This window comes from Pyrus communis, chromosome 9 (genome assembly GCF_041283825.1).
Source record: "Pyrus communis isolate YQ-2024b chromosome 9, ASM4128382v1, whole genome shotgun sequence".
NCBI lineage: Eukaryota > Viridiplantae > Streptophyta > Magnoliopsida > Rosales > Rosaceae > Pyrus > Pyrus communis.
This window is the reverse complement of record NC_142573.1, coordinates 5,782,408-5,803,600: the sequence shown is the minus strand read 5'-3', so window position 1 is coordinate 5,803,600 and position 21,193 is coordinate 5,782,408. Positions and strand designations below refer to the sequence as shown.

The 21,193-nt window shown below is 38.5% G+C and overlaps 4 protein-coding genes, 1 long non-coding RNA gene and 1 other non-coding gene across 7 annotated transcripts; 2 read left to right on the top strand and 4 right to left on the bottom strand.

The window, feature by feature from the left end:
* Positions 1 to 8,568: 8,568 nt before the first annotated feature.
* Positions 8,569 to 9,697, top strand: LOC137738775 (uclacyanin 1). Its single transcript, XM_068478247.2, has 2 exons — positions 8,569 to 8,786; positions 9,008 to 9,697. The coding sequence occupies exons 1-2, from the start codon at positions 8,615 to 8,617 to the stop codon at positions 9,559 to 9,561; spliced, it is 726 nt and encodes a 241-aa protein (XP_068334348.2). The 5' UTR covers positions 8,569 to 8,614; the 3' UTR covers positions 9,562 to 9,697.
* A 1,133-nt stretch (positions 9,698 to 10,830) lies between these two features.
* Positions 10,831 to 11,996, bottom strand: LOC137740413 (uncharacterized). The gene is made up of 2 exons (XM_088699627.1): positions 11,417 to 11,996; positions 10,831 to 11,362 (listed from the first exon to the last, which is right to left on the bottom strand). The coding sequence occupies exons 1-2, from the start codon at positions 11,781 to 11,783 to the stop codon at positions 11,124 to 11,126; spliced, it is 606 nt and encodes a 201-aa protein (XP_088555753.1). The 5' UTR covers positions 11,784 to 11,996; the 3' UTR covers positions 10,831 to 11,123.
* A 2,481-nt stretch (positions 11,997 to 14,477) lies between these two features.
* Positions 14,478 to 16,824, bottom strand: LOC148694112 (uncharacterized). The gene is made up of 2 exons (XR_015966679.1): positions 16,683 to 16,824; positions 14,478 to 14,936 (listed from the first exon to the last, which is right to left on the bottom strand). It is a non-coding gene; the product is annotated as an uncharacterized LOC148694112 (long non-coding RNA).
* On the top strand, positions 14,729 to 18,285 carry LOC137739667 (beta-amylase). Its single transcript, XM_068479329.2, has 8 exons — positions 14,729 to 14,962; positions 15,627 to 15,695; positions 15,810 to 16,208; positions 16,440 to 16,604; positions 16,699 to 16,962; positions 17,054 to 17,263; positions 17,632 to 17,871; positions 17,952 to 18,285. Exons 1-8 carry the CDS (start codon positions 14,729 to 14,731, stop codon positions 18,165 to 18,167), a joined length of 1,797 nt encoding a protein of 598 aa, XP_068335430.2. The 3' UTR covers positions 18,168 to 18,285.
* On the bottom strand, positions 17,573 to 20,582 carry LOC137739666 (putative pentatricopeptide repeat-containing protein At3g11460, mitochondrial). 2 transcript variants are annotated; one of them, XM_088700112.1, is made up of 2 exons: positions 19,079 to 20,511; positions 18,139 to 18,985 (listed from the first exon to the last, which is right to left on the bottom strand). In XM_088700112.1, the coding sequence occupies exons 1-2, from the start codon at positions 20,451 to 20,453 to the stop codon at positions 18,318 to 18,320; spliced, it is 2,043 nt and encodes a 680-aa protein (XP_088556238.1). In that variant the 5' UTR covers positions 20,454 to 20,511; the 3' UTR covers positions 18,139 to 18,317. The 2 variants fall into 2 exon arrangements, with proteins under 2 accessions (XP_068335428.2, XP_088556238.1); XM_068479327.2 differs by having other exon boundaries at positions 17,573 to 20,582.
* A 92-nt stretch (positions 20,583 to 20,674) lies between these two features.
* On the bottom strand, positions 20,675 to 20,747 carry TRNAA-AGC (transfer RNA alanine (anticodon AGC)). The gene has a single exon. It is a non-coding gene; the product is annotated as a tRNA-Ala (tRNA).
* Positions 20,748 to 21,193: the final 446 nt, after the last annotated feature.

Genomic DNA, 21,193 nt, shown 5'->3' with positions numbered 1-21,193 from the left:
TAGAGTTCTATAATCCGGTGCGGGTTGTAGAATTTGGTAGTTGTATCCTGGTCGAGCAGACGTTGTAGAACCACAAGCACAAGAGTGGGACGAAAATACTGTTCGAAGGACATAGCTTTTACGCTAGCCTCTACCTTCTGTGATCAAGTTAGTATCATTGATATTATTATATTAGTTTATGTATTTATTGTATAATTTCATTCTGCACATCAAGTATATTTGGTAAATAAAATATTAGAATTTCAAGTTCTGTTTATTTATGTTATATTTGTTTATTTCTGAATTGTTCTCCAACAAAAAGTACTGGCGAAGGTGTTTGATTCGTGTTTAGAACGATATCCGCATCTCTATGGAAGCAACTCTAGGATTTCCTCTTGCTTGGCAGAGCTCGGCGTTGGATTAACACGCAAACCCGATTTCCATCAGGTACTATTTGTTGAAAATAAATCTCACATTGATAGAATGAGGGATCTTGCAAGGGCTTTTAAGTAAGTTGGACTAATCTCTATTATCAATTGATTTTACGGTGGAACCTCAACTTTTTTTCGGTATTAGAGCAGATTGGCTAACATGTGAAGCCCAACAGCCAAACGTGCTCCACATCACCCAATTTGTGTGTTCACGTATTTGGCTTGAAAATTCGCCATACATGAGAGAGCGTGTGAGAATGTGAAGATAAAAGAGTCTCATGAAAGGAGAAACCTTGCAAGTTTGGGCTACTCCCCGTACAACTAATTTGTTTTATAGTGGAACCTCAACTTTCTTTACCCTTTTCTTAGCTCATCAAATCAAATATGACATTCACATTTTAGTAGTTTTAATTTGAAATATCCGTGGGCTTTTTGTTTGTTTCTATATCAAAGAAACAATATTTTGGTTTTGGGTTGGAAAATTGAAACAGAATGACTTTCACGGCGATATGTTTGGTCTGGTGGCTTCGCATCCAGTGACACCTTTGGTATCCCTGCATCAAAACAGGAGTTTATACTTTTAACACAAGAGAACATCACAAGGATCCGTGTCGAAGGCCGGTTGTTTTCTTTCTGGATAATGTGTCTTCTGGTGCAGATAGAATCAAGAGCATCTACAAGAAATCTTACGAAAATTGCTTCTACGACATGGCTTCTCCGAGGAAGCTGGAGGAGGTCAGAGTGTACTCGCATAATCTGAACTTTGATATGAAATAGGTATTGCTTATAATATAGGGTGCTTTAGATTTTGGCCCTTACAATTCATTATTTCTAGATAAAAACTCATCTATCATTATTCCATGTTTTCGTGAATTAATCAGTTGCAGGCGCCGCCAAGGCAATGTTGCGATGTATTATACCTTCTTCGGGCAGCAAGGTGATGGAAATTGAAATCAGAGAATGCAAAGAAGAAGAACTAATCCATATGCATCCATAGGGGTGTTTCGTATTCGCATATAGCTGGATTAATTATACAGCAATATTATACCATACAGATCATGTAATATGTATGTCATAAATCACGAATTATTGTAGATGTTAGGGAAATTAATACTACTTAATAGTCTAATCCGATGTAAATTATGAATGCCGTTGTATTCGACATTGAAATCTGTTGTCTCGAATTCGACTGATTTCTTGGATGGAGGTTTCAAGGATCCACAAATCTAGAAAAGCCTAAATTCAAGCAAATTTGACTTGAAATTTATACAATGTTGAGTAAGGAGGCCACAAGAGATTGCTTAAGAAGCATTTCATATGCAACAATATGAAGTTCTGGCATCAAATTTCTTTGTTAGTTTTATTGTACTTTTGCAAAGTTGGATTAAGAAATAGGGGTGTGCTATCCACACACCCTATTTTACTTCTCACACACCCCTTGATAATTTTTGTCCCTTGATCTTCTTCAATTCATCCGATCCGACGGCCGAAAATTAAAAAGGTGTGTGAGAAGTAAAATGTGGTGTGTGGATATTACACCCCAAGAAATAATGCACCATGTGAACAAAAATTGTGGTTTGTCTAAGCAAAGATTCAATCTTTTTCTTATGTTTCTTAGAATTGTTATCTTGAAATTTTAGAAGTTCCTCTAATTAAAGTTCATCGTTAGCAAGGGAGTAAAGTTCGAGTCTTCGATAATGAGCGCACCCGTTTCTCACTCCATGTCTTTGATTTATAAGTTCCTCAATATTGAGGCATCAAGACACGTCTTACACATCACCAGTGCATTGAACTGCACCGTGAAGGTGACTAAACAGAAGATTTTGAACATAATCGAATAAACAAGTCATGAACTTTATCATCAGACGATGGGGGTGCATCAATGAATTTGGTGTCTTTGTCACGTAAAGAGCATTGTTCGAGTCACCGTCACTAGGTATATGTATGTGCATCTGATCAGTATTTCAAAAACAACTTTTGTACCAAATTATAGCACCTTGACTTGGAGGACATCGCTTCCGAAGGTCTCGATCTACTTCAAGTAAACAATTTTTGCAGTTTGAGAGGTCAATAGGAGCATTGCCCTAGCCCATATACAATGTACTTTAAATCAATAACCTATTCAAGCTGGTTCCTTATGTCCCACGTAAGAAGCTCCAAACGTATGGAGGGAAAAAAAAAAAAATATATATATATATATATATATATATATATATATATATATATAAGAGACACAAAATTATTAGTATCTTCGACGAAGGCATGTTCAATATAATTGAAATAGTCCTATACACGTGTTTGACGAAATGCCCTAGCACATACATGTTGACATCACTCACGCATCGACAACGCTCAGCAACACTTGTGAACAAAACTCAACAGGTCTCTCTCATGATTTCCCAAATTTCTCTTGGCCTATATACGCCAGCCGGCCAGGGGTGAATATTGCATTTAAAAAAGAAGAAGGATTGACCAAAAAAAGAAAAGAAAAAAGAAGTACTGGTTTTTCCAAGTCGTTGCTTAGAAGTACTTGTTTCAGTTTTGTATTTATTTCTTAACTTGGTTGCTGGGACGATGGTCGTGTACGGCGTGTTTACTTTGACTCTTTTTGGTATTCGACATTTGGATTTTATGTTTGGTGTTACTTTAATCTTCATAGAAACAATGATACTAAAATTATGTAGACGTGATGAACTACACGTAATCAGATTCTGAAAACTACATATGCATATATATCTTTCTTTCACCATTTTTAAAATTTAAGTACTTGCTCTAAATTTAAACCATTTTATAGTTTTTTATTTTTCCCTGTGTAAGTTATTTTCGATGACGAAATGTCCCGGAACATGTTTTGTTCAGCATTCATCACATAATCTTTGGTGTTTCATTTGCTGCAATTTTTTCTGCTTCTAATCCATTTTATCATCTTTTAAAATGAATTTTTTTGCATTATACGCTTCTTATTTTCTCCTTATTTCATGCATTCTTCAAATTTACTATCCCGCTAAAGCGCAAAAGATTAAATATTTTCAACTGTAACACCGCTGCCAATTACACTTCCGGGAGTGTCTATGAGCAAAACCTAGATCTTACCCTCACTTCCCTTGTTGCCAATGCATCTCAAACAGGATATTACATCACAAGCATTGGTCAGAACAACGATGTCGTTTATGGCCTTGTTCGATGCCGCGGCGATCTCTCTAAAATCGATTGCCAAGCTTGTGCATATATAGCAGCAACTGAGATCAGGCAATTCTGTTTTATTGTACTTAGCTCAATGCACTAGACCTGACATCTTCTTCATTGTTAATCTTTTGGCAAGATACCGTAATGTACCAACACGCAGACACTAGACTGGTGTTAAGGACATTTTCCGCTACCTTAAGAGTACTACGGATTTGGGCTTATTCTATCCCTATGGATCCTCGAGTGATGTCTCACCCCCCCTTCTCGAGTTGATTCTCACCTTGTTGGTTATGTCGACGCATGATACTTATCTGATCCGCACAAGACGTGTTCTCAAACAGGTTATTCTTTATCGTTGGAGGCACCGCAATCTCTTGGAGGTGAACTAAACAGACCTTAGTTACCACTTCGTCTAACTATGCTGAAATTTTTGCCTTACATGAAGCAACTCGGGAATGCTTTTGGTTGAGAGCAGTTGTGGGCCATATTCGAAGCTTCTGCGATCTTTACCCCGTCGTTGATGTCCCTACGATAATCTATGAAGACAACGCAACATGCATTGAATAGCTCAAGAAGGGTTACATCAAAGGAGACAACACCAAGCACATTACGTTGAAGTTCTTCTTCTCACATCAACAACAAAAGCATCAGAAGATTGAAGTCATGCAAATCCGTTTACAAGACAATTTGGCCGACCTCTTCACCAAATCATTGCCGAAGATGATATTTCATAAGCTTGTTCATGGAATTGGTATGTGTAAACTTCCTAAAGCGAAACCTTCAAGTACTCCTATAATCATTCAATCGCTAGATGCGAAATGAGATCCCTTTCTTCTGAAGGAGGATGATGAAGAGATTTTAGAGCCTGAAGTTCCTTATCTAAGTGTGATAGGCGTTTTATTGTACTTAGCTCAATGCACTAGACCTGACATCTCATTCGTTGTTAATCTTTTGGCAAGATACAGTAATGCACCAACACGCAGACACTGGATTGGTGTTAAAGACATTTTCCGCTACCTTAAGGGTACTACAAATTTGGGCTTATTATATCCCTATGGATCCTCGAGTGATGCCGCACCCCCTCTTCTCGAGTCGATTCTCACCTAGTTGGTTATGCCGACGCATGATACTTATCTAATCCATACAAAGGCGTGTTCTCAAATGGGTTATGTCTTTATCGTTGGAGGTACCACGATATCTTGGAGGTCAACTAAACAGACTTTAGTTACCACTTCGTCTACCATGCAGAAATTCTTGCCTTACATGAAGCAACTTGGGAATGCTTTTGGTTGAGAGCAGTTGTGGGCCATATTTGAAATTCCTGCGATCTTTACCCCGTCGTTTATGTCCCTACGACGATCTATGAAGACAACGCAATGCATCGAACAACTCAAGAAGGGTTATATCAAAGGAGAGTGTCACATCCCGCCCTGGGGCAGATCACTTCCCGGGCCCGCTCTACCACCGTAGCACAATATTATCCGCTTTGGGCTTACCATTCCCTCACGATTTTGTTTTTGGGAACTCACGAGCAACTTCCCAGTGGGTCACCCATCATGGGATTGCTCTAGCCTCTTTCTCGCTTAACTTCGGAGTTCCTACGGAACCCGAAGCCAGTGAGCTCCCAAAAGGCCTCGTGCTAGGTAGAGATGGGAATATACACTTAAGGATCACTCCCCTGGGCAATGTGGGATGTCACAATCCAACCCCCCTTAGGGGCCCGACGTCCTCGTCGGCACACCACGGCCAAGGTTAAGCTCTGATACCAAATTGTCACATCCCGACCCGGGGCAGATCACTTCCCTGGCCCGCTCTACCACCGTAGCACGATATTGTTTGCTTTGGGCTTACCATTCTCTCACGGTTTTTGGGAACTCACGAGCAACTTCTCAGTGGGTCACCCATCATGGGATTGCTCTAGCCCCCTTCTCGCTTAACTTCGGACTTCCTACGGAACCTGAAGCCAGTGAGCTCCCAAAAGGCCTCGTGCTAGGTAGAGATGGGAATATACACTTAAGGATCACTCCCCTGGGCGATGTGGGATGTCATAGAGAGAACACCAAGCACATTACGTCGAAGTTCTTCTCACATCAACAATAAAAGCATCAAAAGATTGAAGTCACGCAAATCCGTTCACAAGACAATTTGGCCGACCTCTTCACCAAATCACTACCGAAGACAACATTTCAGAAGCTTGTTCATCGAATTGGTATGCGTAAACTTTCTGAGTTGTAATATTGCTATTTCTCTTTGGAATTGTATCAAACTCATAGGGAGTATCCTAAAGTATACTTGCTTGACCTTAATATACTTTTTTCCCTACGATTAGGGGCATTTTTCCTACTGGGTTTTTACTAACTAACTAGGTTTTAACGAGGCACCCACCTTGGGTTGATCATATCCCTGAGGACGTCCCGTAGACGTTTCATTTGACTTTGCATTACTCACGCATTTTTCCTTGGACTATAGATTTTGTCCCTACTCGGGTTTTTGCCATAGCCTTAAGGGTTTTTTTGTGAGACTTACTTCCTTATGCAAGTTCCTACCTTATTTGAGAATAACGTGTTCCCAGAATCAGTGTCGACGAGTTAACTTCCTCAACTTCTACATGATGCCGAATCTACTTGAGTATTTACACACTTAAGGAGGAGTGTTATAAACTTCTAATTTAAGTGTGATTGTGTAAATCCTAAATTAGATTTGATTCTAGTTATCTTTTCCTATATGGTCTTGTATTCCTTGGAGATGAAGAATTTCTTCTCTCCCTTATTACCATAAATAAAGGCACTACGTTGGGGGATAACACGCATTCCTCTACACATCCCCACAAATACATTCTCTCTACAACCTCTCTCTTTGCCGCATGCCCCCTTCCCTAGTCAGTTAAATATAGGTCACAACAGAAACAAAATTTTTATTGGTTAGAATGTTAGTTGAATAAGGGACCCACTATTAAAATGAATTAAAAATAAATTGACATTGATGTCAAATTTGACTCCAAATCACAAAGCCTTCAAATCCAGTCAACAAATAATATTTCGGTTGGAGAGACTTTTGATGTCAAATATACACAATGACATTCCACCTATGATTTTGACATCTTCTTTGGAAATACTCTTAGAAAGTGATGTATACATACCTTGATTTGATTTTTATTGATCAGTAGATGTTGTGAACTTGCTCAAATTGTCAAACAAGTAATACCAAAATTATTTCTTATAAACAGCTTATAAGCTCTTACAAGATTTTACTTCGCTAATGTAAGACTTTTTTTTACCTTCACGTTCTCGTAAAAACGACCACTAAAGAACAATTTTCTTTGCTTGACATGCACGCTGCAAGCCAAGGGAAGGCACAATTTGTTTACACCAAACTACTAGCATTCATCACTGAATGTTTTCTTTTGTGGTGATCTACTGAGATTTTTACAGTTCTCTCCTGTCCCCATCGCTGAAATCTTGTTTACCAAACCAAAATTTGGTGAACCATTTGCTTTTGGTAAACCGAACCAGATTTGGTGAAGCTATAATTTCATGTTCTTCCATACATACAGATTCCATCAGCTGCTGAAAGTTTGCATTGGAATATGTGAGCATTTTTTGTTTTCAGTAGTAACTTATATATTCTCTTTTCAAAGCAAATTTTCAGTATATTTGAAACACGACCACGTGACGTTATATTCTACATAAATTATAACAAATGAATTTATTTTGTTAATATATTTTAGGAACTGTTATTAGCATTCTACACTCCTTACAAGTGTATTTTTTTTTCTAACTATAGAAAGTAGTGCAAAATAAGATTTTTAGAGTGCCAATAATAATTTCCTATATTTTAAAATAAGACTTATCGACTATGTCATTTATTATTATTATAACATGTGAAAATTTGGTACATTCTTTTCGTAATATTGCATGGGGTCTAGTTGAAGCTGCATCCTCGTAATTCTTATGAATATATGTGGGTTTTTTTTTTTAGTGAAACAGAATATATGGGTGCTTGGTTTGGTTAGTTGTGCAGACATTTGGAAATAAAACGTGTCGGTATTTCATTGAACCACTTCATGGTAGCTTCATTTTTTTTTTCTTATTTAGCTTCTGCCGGTTTGGAATATTAGATTAGGTGAATCGATGTATACCTACTAAACATGCATGAAGATGAAGTCAGCCGCCCTGTTCATTAACTGTTTAACGTGGAAGCCATAAACCACTCCATTTGCAAAAGTTAATTTGGCTTGGCTCTTTTGCTTTTCATGTCTACTTTTTTGTTTTTGTTAACAATATTTAAACATCAGATTCAGTTTAACACCGCCACGTAAAAGTGTTATTCAACTCAAATCATAACACTGTGTTTTTTTTGTTTTAATGTACTCTAGAAATGTAATACATCAACATTTATATACTTATATTATAAAAAAAATTACACCACGATACATATTAAAATTTATCTCCACTTTAATTGTTCATAGATTTCAATTATGTATTCATTAAAAAAAACATTAAATTATGTCAAGAAGTTAATATATGAATCCACATTCAAAACAATGCTTGAATTAATAATTCACATTAAATAGTGACAAGAAAAAATTGAACTATTTACTCACTATGTTATCTACATAAAAAAAGATAGGTAATACTATACACACAATCATTTTTACTTCTCATACAATTTTTATAATTTTCAGTCGAATCGAATAAATTAAAAAAGATCAATGATAAAAATTTAATAAATATGTGCAGAAAGTAAAAATAAATGTAAAAATAAAATATTCGAAAAATATCATTGTTGCGGCAGAAGAAGAATGTATATTTTTACCAACATGAGCCTACAACCTATCCTTGTCTAATCATCATGACACTTGACCAACTAAAACAACTAAACCCTAAATTAATATTATCTTCACTTTCAAATGCCTCTTCTTTTTCCTTCAACCTCTATATATCTATGTGGTTGGCTCTCTCTACTACTTAATTCTATTCTTCAACTTATTCGCCCTTTCATTACTAATTAAGTAAAATATGGCAGCTCCAAGAACCACATTGATGAACCTGCTGGTTATTGTGACCATGCTCATAGAATCGGCCATGGCAGCCACTTACACAGTCGGAGGTCCGAATGGCAGGTGGGATTCAACTACTGATCTTAAAACTTGGGCATCGTCACATTCATTCTTAGTCGGAGATAATCTCAGTAAGTTATTTACAAACCCAAAGATATTGATTGGAAATATCTTATAATATAGGAGTTGATATTCGCACACTTCAACTAGTCAACATTCCCTTCTAGTGAAACAAAAAAAAAAAAAACCAGTGAAGAAAGGGAAGACCGCATGATGAGGATTTTGAAGTGCTACTACCATAATTTTATCCGATATTTACTTAAATTAACAAATACTTTTTGTATGTACGCAGATTTTCAGTACTCACCAAACCATGAAGTGATTGAAGTGCCAAAGGCAGACTATGATTCTTGTCAAGCAAGGAACTCAATTCAGTCTTACAGTGGTGGAAGCACTACCATTCCACTATCTTCTCCCGGCAAAAGGTATTTCATTTGTGGAACAGGTGGACATTGTAGCCAAGGAATGAAGCTTGAAGTCCACACTCTTGCAACTTCTGCCGCACCAGCAGCTTCTCCTATAAGCCCTTCCCCACTAGAATCTCCTTTAGTTCCAACTCCTTCGCCGGCAACTCCTAGTTTGGCTCCGGAACCTTCTATTGCCTCGCCGGCAGAACCTGTACCACAATCTGCTCCCACATTGTCCCCTACTCTGCCATCTGGATTACCCATCAGTCCTGCATCAGACCCTACTGATCACATTCCTTCAACTGAAGCTCCTAGTTCCATTTCTCGAACCGGGTCTTCACCGCAACCTTCTGCTTCATCACCAAACTACATAGGCGGTCTCCCAATCAGTCTCACTGTCGGGTTCAGCGTTTTGATCATGTTGTTGCTAGCCCACTAGGGTTTTAAGCAAGGTATATTTACGTGATTGTTCATGAAGAATGTATTTATTTTTGTGTTCTGTGTGACAAAATTTCCTCAGCATTTTATTCCAATTTTATACAATATTTATAAAATGTTCAAGCTATAACTAAAAATCCAGTTTTACTTGGAAATTATAAGTCTACTAGCTAGCTACTACATAAGTTGGTTAATTAACTTGCCTCCACTTTTTTTTTTAATATACATTAAGAAAAAAAAAAACCAAGATTATTGGAATATAGAAATACCCCATTGATTGTATGATTTTAAAGATTTTGAAACATTCCAACCAGATTAGTTGAAGCAGACCCAACTGCACCAGCAGTTGATCTAACCACTCAACATCTATATTTAATAGATAGATGAACAGTTTTATCATGAATTTGTTACTTAGTAAAAATGCCGTCTATTTGTTCAATATGTATGAATGACCAAATAATCTCTTATTTGATTGATATTTAATAGATGTGATACTTAAATGAAGATTATGAAATAAGCGGCTCCAATTATAAAATTTGTACAGTCAAAATAAATTGGTCACAATTAATAGATAAGGTGATGCATCTTTCATAAGAGGTGAATGAAAAGTATTTTCTTTTATAAACTATACATCAATAGTATTGACATATTGCATGATGGTTATTTACAGACTATGGATACTTTCTGTTATAACAAGTTGAATTATTAGGGTATTTGAGTGAAAACCTGTATGCAATTTCGCATATGTATCGAAAGCAAATATTGCAATTTGCGATAAGAAAATGCAAATATTGCAAACAAAATACTCGTTTGCAAGTGTACTTTTGCAACCAAAATACTCATTTGCAAGTGTATTTTTAAAGTAACCGAAAATATTTATGAATACCAGAAGTACTTAAAAAAAAATTTCGTAAAAAATAACTTCAAATTAGACCAAATATTGTATTCCTAGTAATAGGACAACAGACAACGTAGTAAACCTGATTGACTGGCCAGGATTGTCAGCCTTTTTACTTTCGGTGTTCTCCTCTGTTTTTCTGTTTGTGTAATTCACGTTAATATTTTATATTATTATTTATTTTTATCTTATTATTTCTATAAAAAATAAAAATAAAAATATTGACATGATTTAACCGAGATCACACAAAATAAAAAAGCACAAAAAAACATCAGAAATAGAATGGCAGACAATTCTTATCCCTGATTGACAAGGGCATACGGAGACATCGAAATCCACAGAAGAAAACAGAAAAAGTAGGCATCACCATGGTAAAACAAGAAACACTGGAACACTGACTGAGACAGTCTAAATTCACGAAAAGTTGTCGAATTGCGTGATAAATGATGCTTGATTCTGATCCGCTCACCGATTGAGATTTGTAAAACGATCTCGTTCGGATTTCGCGAATCAAATACACAAAAATTCACAAACACCTTTATATACAAATCCAAGTACCCAACCCATTGATGGTCAATCCAAGAATATGAATCAAAAGAATAAAAACAGCTGCTCTCCAAAATTCGAAATAAATTGGGCCAAATTTTTAACTTGTACTATGGCAGCTAAACACGGGCAGGACCTGGAGTCACCTGGGCTTCACTTGGCGGATTGAACGGCGGCGGCGCCTTTGTAGCTGGCGGAGACGGCTGAAAAGATGGTGGATTGGAAGTTGGGTTAGGCGGAGGTGGACTCAGAATTGATGACGGCGGAGGTGGACTCAGAATTGATGTCGGCGGAGGTGGACTCAGAATTGATGACGGCGGAGGTGGCCTCAGAATTGATGTCGGCGGAGTTGGCGGAGGTGGGCTTAGAATTGATGTCGGCGGAGGTGGCCTCAGAATTGATGTCGGCGTAGTTGGCGGAGGTGGGCTTAGAATTGTTGTCGGCGGAGTTGGAGGAGGCGGGCTTGAAGTTGACGTCGGCGGAGACGGGGTTAAATCTGGGTTGGGCGGCGGAGGCGGGTTGAAATTGGCGTTAGGTGGGCTGGGCTGGGTCAGAGTTGGATCGGGATTTGGTGAGCTGGGCTGGTTCGAACCGGAACTGGGGTTAGGGAATTGAATAGGTGGGAAGGGGAGAGGGCTGCAGGAATCCGAATCGGCGGAGCATTTGTGGGATTTATGGAGGCCGTGGCGGAGAACCCCTAATCCGAAAACCAGCCCGAACACTACCAACACTGTCACCAAAAAAATGAAGATCTTTGTTGCTTTTCCCACATAGCACATTTTGGTTTGCTGGGTTTCTGCTGGGTTTTGCAGGGTGTGGGTTCAGAGAGAATGGCGGTGGTGGTGGGGTTTGCTGGGTGTTTTTCGTCGTCTTCTTTTCATGGCGAAGAAGGCGGAGGAAGAGAGTGAGGGTAGTGACGGTGCATTTTTCGTCCTTTTTTTTGGAGTTACTAGAATTGAGAGAGAGAGAGAGAGGGAGAGAGAGAGAGGGTAAGTGAGGCACGTGAAGGCTAATTTTCAATGGGAAAGTGGATTTCTCCCGGTTTTGGCCATTTGCCAAGGCCAACTGCATTGGCTGTTTTCTCAAAAAGCACATGTTTCAGGAGAAATTTTTTATTGGAATGGGAATACGAGTGATACATCACGTGTTTTTATGTAAGTTGTGGAAATTTTTATTTTGGAAGTTATTAACTTTTTAACATATATATTTCACTATTTGTATGGTGACACATGATGTACCACCTCATGTGCCAATCACACTAAAAAATCTCTCATGTTTCAACTGCAGTTTTGCAGAATGATTTCCCACAATGCCGTTTCATCTTCTTGACAATAAGTAAGGATGCAACTCGGTCGGGTTAGATAGATTGGATGATTAACCGATCCAACTCTATATTTCTTCCCATTCAGTAATTCAGGTTCAATCGGCTTGGAAAATATTAACCATCTCAATGCAAAGTGAATTTAGTTTAACTTTACTTTAAATTAAGGAAATTATAATAATGATTTCTCAACTTTAACTCTATTGAAGTAAGTTTCTCAACTAAAAATTCGTTGTTTTTTAACTCATCAAAACGTGCAACCATGGTTCTTTTCGTCAAATTCGTTAAAACTTCCGTCAAAATGAGTCACGTGTCACGCACATGAGACTAAATCAAGGGGCAAATATGGAAAACAATATAAGAAAAATTGTAGCTAATGGTCTCCCAACTTTAATCTAATTAAAGAAATGGTCTCTCAACTTTAACACACTTGGTGTAGTGGTCCCTCAATTTTAACATAATTGTAGAAATGATCATTCCAACATGACTAATTTTGATACAATTCTGACGGAGTTGACAAAAAAACTATAGAGGCATGTTTTGATCAAGGTTCTAAAAAATGCTAGTCGGGCGGCAGGCTGGCGCCTAGTGCCTAGGCGGCTAGGCGGCCTAGGAAGATTTAGGTAAATTTCTTGTACATCTTGTAAATAAGTGCTTATTGGCACTTACAAAAAATTAAACTTGTATGAAATCCATGGATAAGATAGTAAAAGAATAATAAAATGCAAAAAGAGTATCCAACAAGTCCAAAATTTAAAAATATATTAAGCATATATGTCATAGAACCATAGTGAGGAGTATTGTAGGATAACATATGTACAATAACTTCCCAATTTTAGACCACACAAAATGCAAAATAGGAGGAAAATAAGGAAATATAGTAATGTAGATAGGATTTAAAAGAAAAAAAAAACTCCTAGCCTCCTAGCCGCCTAGCACCGCCTCACCCACCTAGGCGCTGCCTAAACCCCAACCGATTTGCAAGAAAAAACCTCGGGTCACCATCGCCTAGGCCGTTTTGTAGAACATTGGTTTTGATGAGTTAAGATACTAATGGTCATAAATTTTTAATTAAAAGATTATTAATCCAGTTAAGTTAAAATTAAACAACCATTATTACAATTTTCTTCGTTAAAAGGAGGTGAGCGGTGTAGAAAGTTAGTACGTATGACTAAATTAAGGAGGTAGATTGTTTGCCCCCTATTACCGTGCCCTTCCCATCTCCTTCTATTTGTACCGTCACGGTTAAGCCACATCAACATTTTATATTCTTATTACTTTTTGTCTTATTATCTCTATTAAAAAATTAATATAAAATGTTAACGTGACTTAATCATGACCGCACAAATAAAAAAAAATGTGAAGAGTACGGTAACAGGAGGGCAAACAATCTTCCTCTCTAAATTAAAGCCGTTGAAGATGATATATTGGGAGTCTGCCTGCCAGAGTGCCATGTCATTTCTCTTTGGCATGGAGCTGGATCACTTGATTGTGACACATTACCCTCGGTTTCGCTCTTATTTACAGCTTTTATAATGGGCTCCAATCCTTTTGAAGCCTTTTAGTTGTGGGCTTTTTCTAGACTAAATTCAGTCTCTATAATGAATGGATCGATGCTACCTGAGCCCAATATGGCAAAACCATTGCTTCACATCACAATTAACAAGTAAGACGCATTTGATTTAGTAGTGGTTGTCTCCGTTTCGTTGAGGATGTCTCCAATTCGATTCACTTGAATGTATGGACGAAACATATTTATGAAGAGTTTGTTAACTAGCCATGGCCAAGGGAAAATCTAGGAACATTCCCTCCCAACGGCAAGATGAAGCTCGCACTACGTTTCGGTTCGTTTCTCTTCGCTACTTACATTACCTTTAAACTCTCTGAAGCATTTTGTCAAGCATCTTGCCTTCATAGCGAGTAAGGGGACATTGCATACACTTTATCGTTTATGTGGATCTGCCAGTGGCCGTGACTAGCCTACTAAAGTGACGAAGATTTGTTATGAATAAATATCCTGTCATTCGTCAAAAAAAGAAAAGGCATGCCTCTTTTCAAAGGGATACAAACTTTTTTTTGTTTGGATGCAATTTTTTTGTTTCTATCTTTTGAAGAGATGCTCTCAAGTCCACAGAAAAAATGGAGAAGAAAATGACTTGAAAGAAACAATAAATCATCAAAATAAGCATGGCCAGAAAATAATGTGGCTCTGTCTTCTCTTTCCCTCTCCCACCAAAACTCTCTAGAAAATCTTCCATAACCATAACCTATATATCGTTGCAGGCAACAAGAAACCAGAGTTTTCATGCTACATCACGTTTCATGTCGTACGGACTCCTTTTCTGCTCAATAATGTTATACAAGTGTCGTTTTGGTGACAATTAGGCCATACATACAGTCACCATGACAACATTGACAAGAACAACAGCTCTAGGTGGTTTGGGGGAGAAAATAAGTGCTTACCACAGTAGGTGCTTCTTCTGCCCGCATTTTCCATTTTTAAACGTACTCGAGAGTACAGAGGGAGCAAGTAAAGTATGGAGGCAAGGAGTCAATTCAGCTCCGGCATTCTGCTCCCGCAGTGCAATCCAAAGTCCTCGAGCTATTGCATCTGAAATCTCCACCACAGAACGAAAGGTAAGTGACTGCCTCAAAATCTTCTCATGTACAAATTCTTCCATAAATATCTTAAGGATGGCAACAAGATAAAAATTTCCCTAAAATATAGGAATGTCACTGTAGCGGTATCTCAAGTCAATCATTAATGTAAGAAAGTTAAAATGCATAATAATACATGATTGAGTTGAGATACTGAAACAAACAAAAAAAAGCATGACGTTGCAGTACTGACCAAACAAAAAAGCATAAGTTTGAACTAACTTTAAAAGCCATGAAGGGCAACTTTACTTTTCACTCTAAGATTAATGAAGCAGCAGGTGTCCCAAGGGATAAAATGACCTTAATACCGCTTGTAAAAAGGCATCTATGACCTAATTTTGTAAAGTTGTTTGAGGGCATATATGGGATCAGACCTCAGAGGCGATCTTAATAGCACCTAAAGAATGCAAACAAAAAAGGCATGTGGATTCAGCTGATAGATGACCCCCCATTGGGACTGCCAATACTGTGTGTGTGTGCAAAGATAAGGTGCAGCAGAAGAAGTCCTTATCTTTCTTTTTTGGGTTACCAAGGACAGTGATATATTTCTATAAAAAGGCAGCTGGGAGCAGTAAAGTTGCACCGACTCCATCCTTTCAGACAAATCAAACCCTAAAAAATCTTCTCTTACACAACAACGCAGGTTGCAACCACTCCCACTTATCAAGAAAAAATGCTCAAAAACTATGTGCCGATCTTCGTGATGCTCCCTGTAAGTCATGATTCTTCTCTTCACTCACACTATGTATGCATTATAGTATGAAATATAATGATCATCACAAAGTAAAAGTTCTAATTTTTCCTTTCGGGTTTTTCTTCGTACCAGTTGGGAGTTGTTACGGTTGACAATGTTTTGGAAGACGGGGACAAACTCGTTAAGGATCTGAAGGAGTTACGGGCAGCGGGTGTTGATGGGGTCATGATAGATGTGTGGTGGGGGATCATAGAATCAAAGGGGCCTAAGCAGTATGACTGGAGTGCTTATAGGAGCGTGTTTCAAGCAGTTCAAGATTGTGGGCTGAAATTACAAGCTATAATGTCATTCCACCAATGTGGTGGGAATGTAGGAGATGTTGTAACCATCCCCATTCCCAAATGGGTACTTGAGATCGGAGAATCAGACCCCGATATCTTTTATACCAATCTCAAAGGTAATAGGAACCCGGAATACCTCACTCTAGGTGTGGATAATCTGCATCTCTTTGACGGACGAACTGCTGTGCAGGTAAGGTTCACAAGATTTCTATATGTAAAATGTTCATGCCCTCAACTAGCATTCATATTTAGGAAAACTAATGAAAAAAAACTTGAAAACTTTGAGTTTTAACGATAAGGACGAAATAAATAATACAGTGAATAGTACCAGGATTGACTTTTTGGTGTAAAAATATGGTTTTTCGTTAAAATTTCCTTCATTTTTATCAAGGTTACTTATATGTTAATCGTTCTGTTACAGATATACAGTGATTACATGAAAAGTTTCAGAGAGAACATGTCGGATTTTCTACAAACTGGACTTATTATAGACATTGAAGTAGGGCTTGGACCGGCAGGAGAGCTCAGGTATCCCTCTTATCCGGAAAGTCAAGGATGGGCTTTTCCAGGGATGGGAGAATTTCAGGTGGGATTGATTTATTAGCATGACGATCCCATGGCTTACTGGAAATATTCGAGCAAGTTTTAGTTTTAAACACGTTACCTATTCCATATTGCAGTGCTATGACAAGTATCTCCAAGCAGAGTTCAAAGAGGCTGCAACAGCTGCAGGTCATCCTGAATGGGCTTTGCCAGATAATGCCGGAGAATATAATGACGCTCCTGAATCCTCAGAGTTCTTCAGATCAAATGGGACATATGTTACTGAGAAAGGGAAGTTCTTCTTGACTTGGTACTCTAACAAATTACTGATCCATGGTGATCAGATCCTGGATGAAGCCAACAAAGTTTTTGTGGGCTGTAAATTAAAGCTAGCAGCCAAAGTAAATATTCTAATGTCATAAAAAAAAACTCTTATTAGCAGAACCTACGATCTTTCACCCAATGTTAATCCGAGAATCTGCTTGATTACAGGTATCTGGAATCCACTGGTGGTATGAAGTTGATAATCACGCCGCGGAGCTTACCGCAGGATACTACAACTTGAAAGATAGAGATGGGTACCGACCTATAGCCAGGATGCTGTCAAGGCATGATGCCATTTTGAATTTCACATGTTTAGAGATGAGGAACTCTGAACAAAGTGCTGATGCCAAAAGTGCGCCTGAGGAACTTGTTCAGCAGGTAAACATCTTGAAATTTATTAAAACCAGCTTTCCTACTTCAGTCTCGTTTCTCATTGAAAAAAAATTCTGTTTTACTGTTGTTTTCTTGTACAATTCCCTCCATAAAACATGTCGAAATGATTGTCTTGGAAAACCATACAAAAACTAATCTTTCTTTAGTTTGACAATTATACAGTATCTAGTAAAACCCAGGTTCTAAATAAAACATGTTTCTTAACGAATTTATGCTATTCAATTACAAAAATATGGAAAGTAAAAAGCACATCAATAACAAATTTAAAAAGGAACAAACAAGTTAAACTAAGGATGGATTGAAAATGGACAACTGCATTCTTGACAATCATGTTTTGCAAAATACATGTGCAGGTTTTGAGTGGAGGTTGGAGAGAAAACATAGAAGTTGCCGGAGAAAATGCACTTTCTAGATACGACTGTGTGGCTTATGACCAAATCCTTCTAAATGCTAGACCAAATGGCATCAATAAAGACGGCCAACCAAAATTAAGGATGTATGGGGTGACATACCTTCGTTTGTCTGATGAACTACTGCAAAAGACGAATCTTGATATATTCAAGATATTTGTAAAGAAGATGCATGCTGATCAGGTAAACAAATCTTCATGTATGTGATTTAAGAATATGCTCTTTCATGGTCAAATATGTCATCGGATCCCTCATTTATGCAGGATTACTGTCCAGACCCAGAGAAGTACAATCACCACCTAGGTCCTTTGGAGAGGTCGAAACCAGAGATTTCGATTGAAGATCTTCTGGAAGCAACCAAAGCAGAGGAGCCATTCCCATGGGATAAAGAAACAGATATGAGTGTCAGTGATGGAGCTGGTGGACTTGTTGGCCTACTTTCTAAGTTGATAAGCAAAATCTTAGCTCTATTTAAGTGATACAACAGCAAGGCTGGGAGAAAAGCAACCTATAAATTGTCATAGGATGGCAAACTGGCAATGTGAACAATTTGAGATGTTTTCTGTTTGAATAAAAGAATCTGTATTTCCCATAGAATGAATGTACAGACAATCTCATGACACAATCATTCACCAGTAATCCCCACAAGAGCATACTCCATGTCTAAAGTGGTGGAACCTGTGGATATCTCGCATTATAATCTCTCGATTCATAAGCATAGAGATCATTTTTGTTACTGTGTGGCAATCGTTACATACACGAAGATTCTTGGTTATCCTGATTGTTGTCCCAGGTTGTGTGTTAATAAGGGCAAAAGCAATTGCCAGTCTCTCGCTATGATCCCAAAGCATTTTCACCTTTACTTCCTCTTCAACGTCATAGAACACTGAAGCGGTGTCTGGCTTGTATCCAGCCTCCTTGAGCTGCAGATTCAAGTCTGCTAACTTGGCATAAATATCTCGTGTCTGTGGGTGTGACTTATCTCCAACGAAAAACCTATGAACCATCCTATCTAACTCCACAAAGCTGCAGCCGGGTGTTTTCTTCAGTCCCTTCCTTCTCACCACAGCTCTCACTCTTTCCACATCATCCCATCTCTTCTCAGAAGCATAAATGTTGGAAAGGCAAATGTAGCTCCCCACTCCTTTTGGGTTCATTTCAAAAACATTTTGTGCAGCAATCTCCGCCAGCTCAACATTCTTGTGTAACCTGCAAGCAGAAAGAAGTGCAGCCCATATATCACAGCTAGGTTCTACTTGCATGGTCTTAATGAGCTCATATGCTTCATCTACGCGCCCTGCTCTTCCCAGAAGATCCACCAAACATGAATAGTGAGCAGGTCCAGGCTTCACATTGTATTCTACCGTCATTCTATTAAAAATATCTTTACCTTCATTGACTAGGCCGGCATGGCTACATGCTGACAAAACAGAAGTGAGAACCCCTTCATCTGGAGTGAAATTATTTGCTACCAGTTCGTGATAACAAGAGATTGCTTCTTCTCCCCTCCCATGAGCACCATATCCTGAAACCATAGCACTCCAAGAAACCAAGTTTTTTACAGGCATCTCATCAAAAACACAACGGGAACAAGACAAACTTCCACATTTAGAATACATGTCTACAAGGGCAGTTCCCACAAAGATATTTCCACCAAACCCTTTCTTGACAATGCATGAATGAACAGACATGCCAAATTGCAAGGCGCTGATCTGGTCACAAGCTCCGAGCACACTTGTGACAGTTACTTCATCAACCTCTGCACCTTCCATAACCATTTGGCAGAAAAGTCTCAAGCTTTCAAAAGCATCTCCATTCTGCTCATAACCACTGATCATAGAGTTCCATGACACAGTATCTTTCAATTTCACCCCATCAAATAATCGCCTCGAATAAGCCGCAGACTTGCACTTACAATACATCTCAATAAGAGAATTGGTCAAAAACTCGTTATGTATTTCACCACTGTTTCGAACCACATATGCATGAACTGCTTTCCCCTCCTTCAAGGCCATCAACTCAGCACAACCAGAGAGTATCCCAAGCAAAGTTGTCCCATCTGCTCTCAATCCCGCCTTCCCCATTTCCTCAAAAACTGCTAAACCCTCTGTTGGGTCACCATTTCTCACACAACCCGCAATCATTGTGTTCCAAGAAGTTAGATCTCTCCCAGGCATTCTATCGAACACCATCCCTGCCAACCTCATATCCCCGAACTTGGAGTACATTGCCAGAAGAGCATTACCCACATAAACATCCGACTCCAACCCACTAACCACAACCTCCCCATGAACCCTCCTCCCAATTTCCACAACCAACAGATCACCGCACGCCTTGAGAACAAAAGGGTAGGTAAAATTGTCCGCCTTCTGTCCAAAACTAAGCATTTCACGGTACAAAACCAGAGACTTGAACGGACATCCGTTGCAGGCATATCCCCTGATCATGAAATTCCACAGGAACGAGTTTTTCAGTAAAATCCCATCAAAAATCAGCTGCGCTTGGGGCATTTTACCACAGTTTGCGTAGAAAGCGGCGAGCTTGGTGCTGAGATAGGTGTTGTTGATGAGATTTCCGGCGGTGACAGAGACGGCGTGGAGCTGCTGGCCTTTTGGGAAGGATTTGGTTTTGGTGAGAGATTGGAAGATGGTTCCGCATTGGAGGGAAGTGAATGGTGGGCTGAGAGATTGGTGTTTGAGATGGAGAGTGGAGGAGCAGATAGATTTTTTGAGGTGTTTGAGATTGAGACTGCCATTGCCGTTCATCAGAAAACAAGTTTGCAAAACGTGAAATATATATATATATATATATATATATATATATATATATGTGTGTGTGTGTGTGTATTCACGAGCTTTCAAATAGTAGAGAAGAAGGAGGTGGCGGGCATTTCAATTTCGCCATCTCCCGTTGGTATGCAGACCGCAGACTCGCAGTACTAAAGGAGTGAAAAAAATGGATAAAAAAACGAAAAGTTGAAAAAGAATGGAGAAGTGGGGTATCGATCCCCATACCTCTCGCATGCTAAGCGAGCGCTCTACCATCTGAGCTACATCCCCTGTTGACAAGTTTATGTACGAATTATTTATAACTGTTTCAGTTGTTTAAATGCATATAAGGACAAAGACTCATGAAATAAGTGCCCGTTTATGATTGGTTTGGCTTGGATAATCTACTAAAAGATTATTATTGTTAAGGAAAGGGGAAGGGGAGGGGAGGGTTTGAAATTAATATAATAATTTAGGGAGACGGAAATTTCAAACTTAGGAGTTCGAGACGCATAGGTGAAAACTTAATATCCTACCCATTAAGATATTGAACCACATGCCAAATTATATTCTCTACGATACTAGCCTTCTAACCCGAGACCATGAGGCCTAATGCTAGAGCACTTAACTATACGGCTAGTACTAGATTCAATGAATATTGAACAAAAATATGGAAGTCAACTTGCATATTTCTACTAATTAATAAAACACTTATTATCAATCAAAATCATATGAAA

Excerpts from the sequence above, each read along its gene's own strand:
- LOC137738775 (XM_068478247.2), top strand. The coding sequence starts at position 8,615 with ATGGCAGCTCCAAGAACCACATTGATGAACCTGCTGGTTATTGTGACC. Across the intron at positions 8,787-9,007 it reads CTTAGTCGGAGATAATCTCA|ATTTTCAGTACTCACCAAAC; the intron begins GTAAGTTATTTA and ends GTATGTACGCAG.
- LOC137740413 (XM_088699627.1), bottom strand. The coding sequence starts at position 11,783 with ATGTGCTATGTGGGAAAAGCAACAAAGATCTTCATTTTTTTGGTGACA. Across the intron at positions 11,363-11,416 it reads TCTAAGCCCACCTCCGCCAA|CTCCGCCAACTCCGCCGACA; the intron begins CTACGCCGACAT and ends TTCTAAGCCCAC.
- LOC137739667 (XM_068479329.2), top strand. The coding sequence starts at position 14,729 with ATGACAACATTGACAAGAACAACAGCTCTAGGTGGTTTGGGGGAGAAA. Across the intron at positions 17,264-17,631 it reads CTGAGGAACTTGTTCAGCAG|GTTTTGAGTGGAGGTTGGAG; the intron begins GTAAACATCTTG and ends ATACATGTGCAG. Across the intron at positions 17,872-17,951 it reads AGAAGATGCATGCTGATCAG|GATTACTGTCCAGACCCAGA; the intron begins GTAAACAAATCT and ends TCATTTATGCAG.
- LOC137739666 (XM_068479327.2), bottom strand. The coding sequence starts at position 20,453 with ATGAACGGCAATGGCAGTCTCAATCTCAAACACCTCAAAAAATCTATC.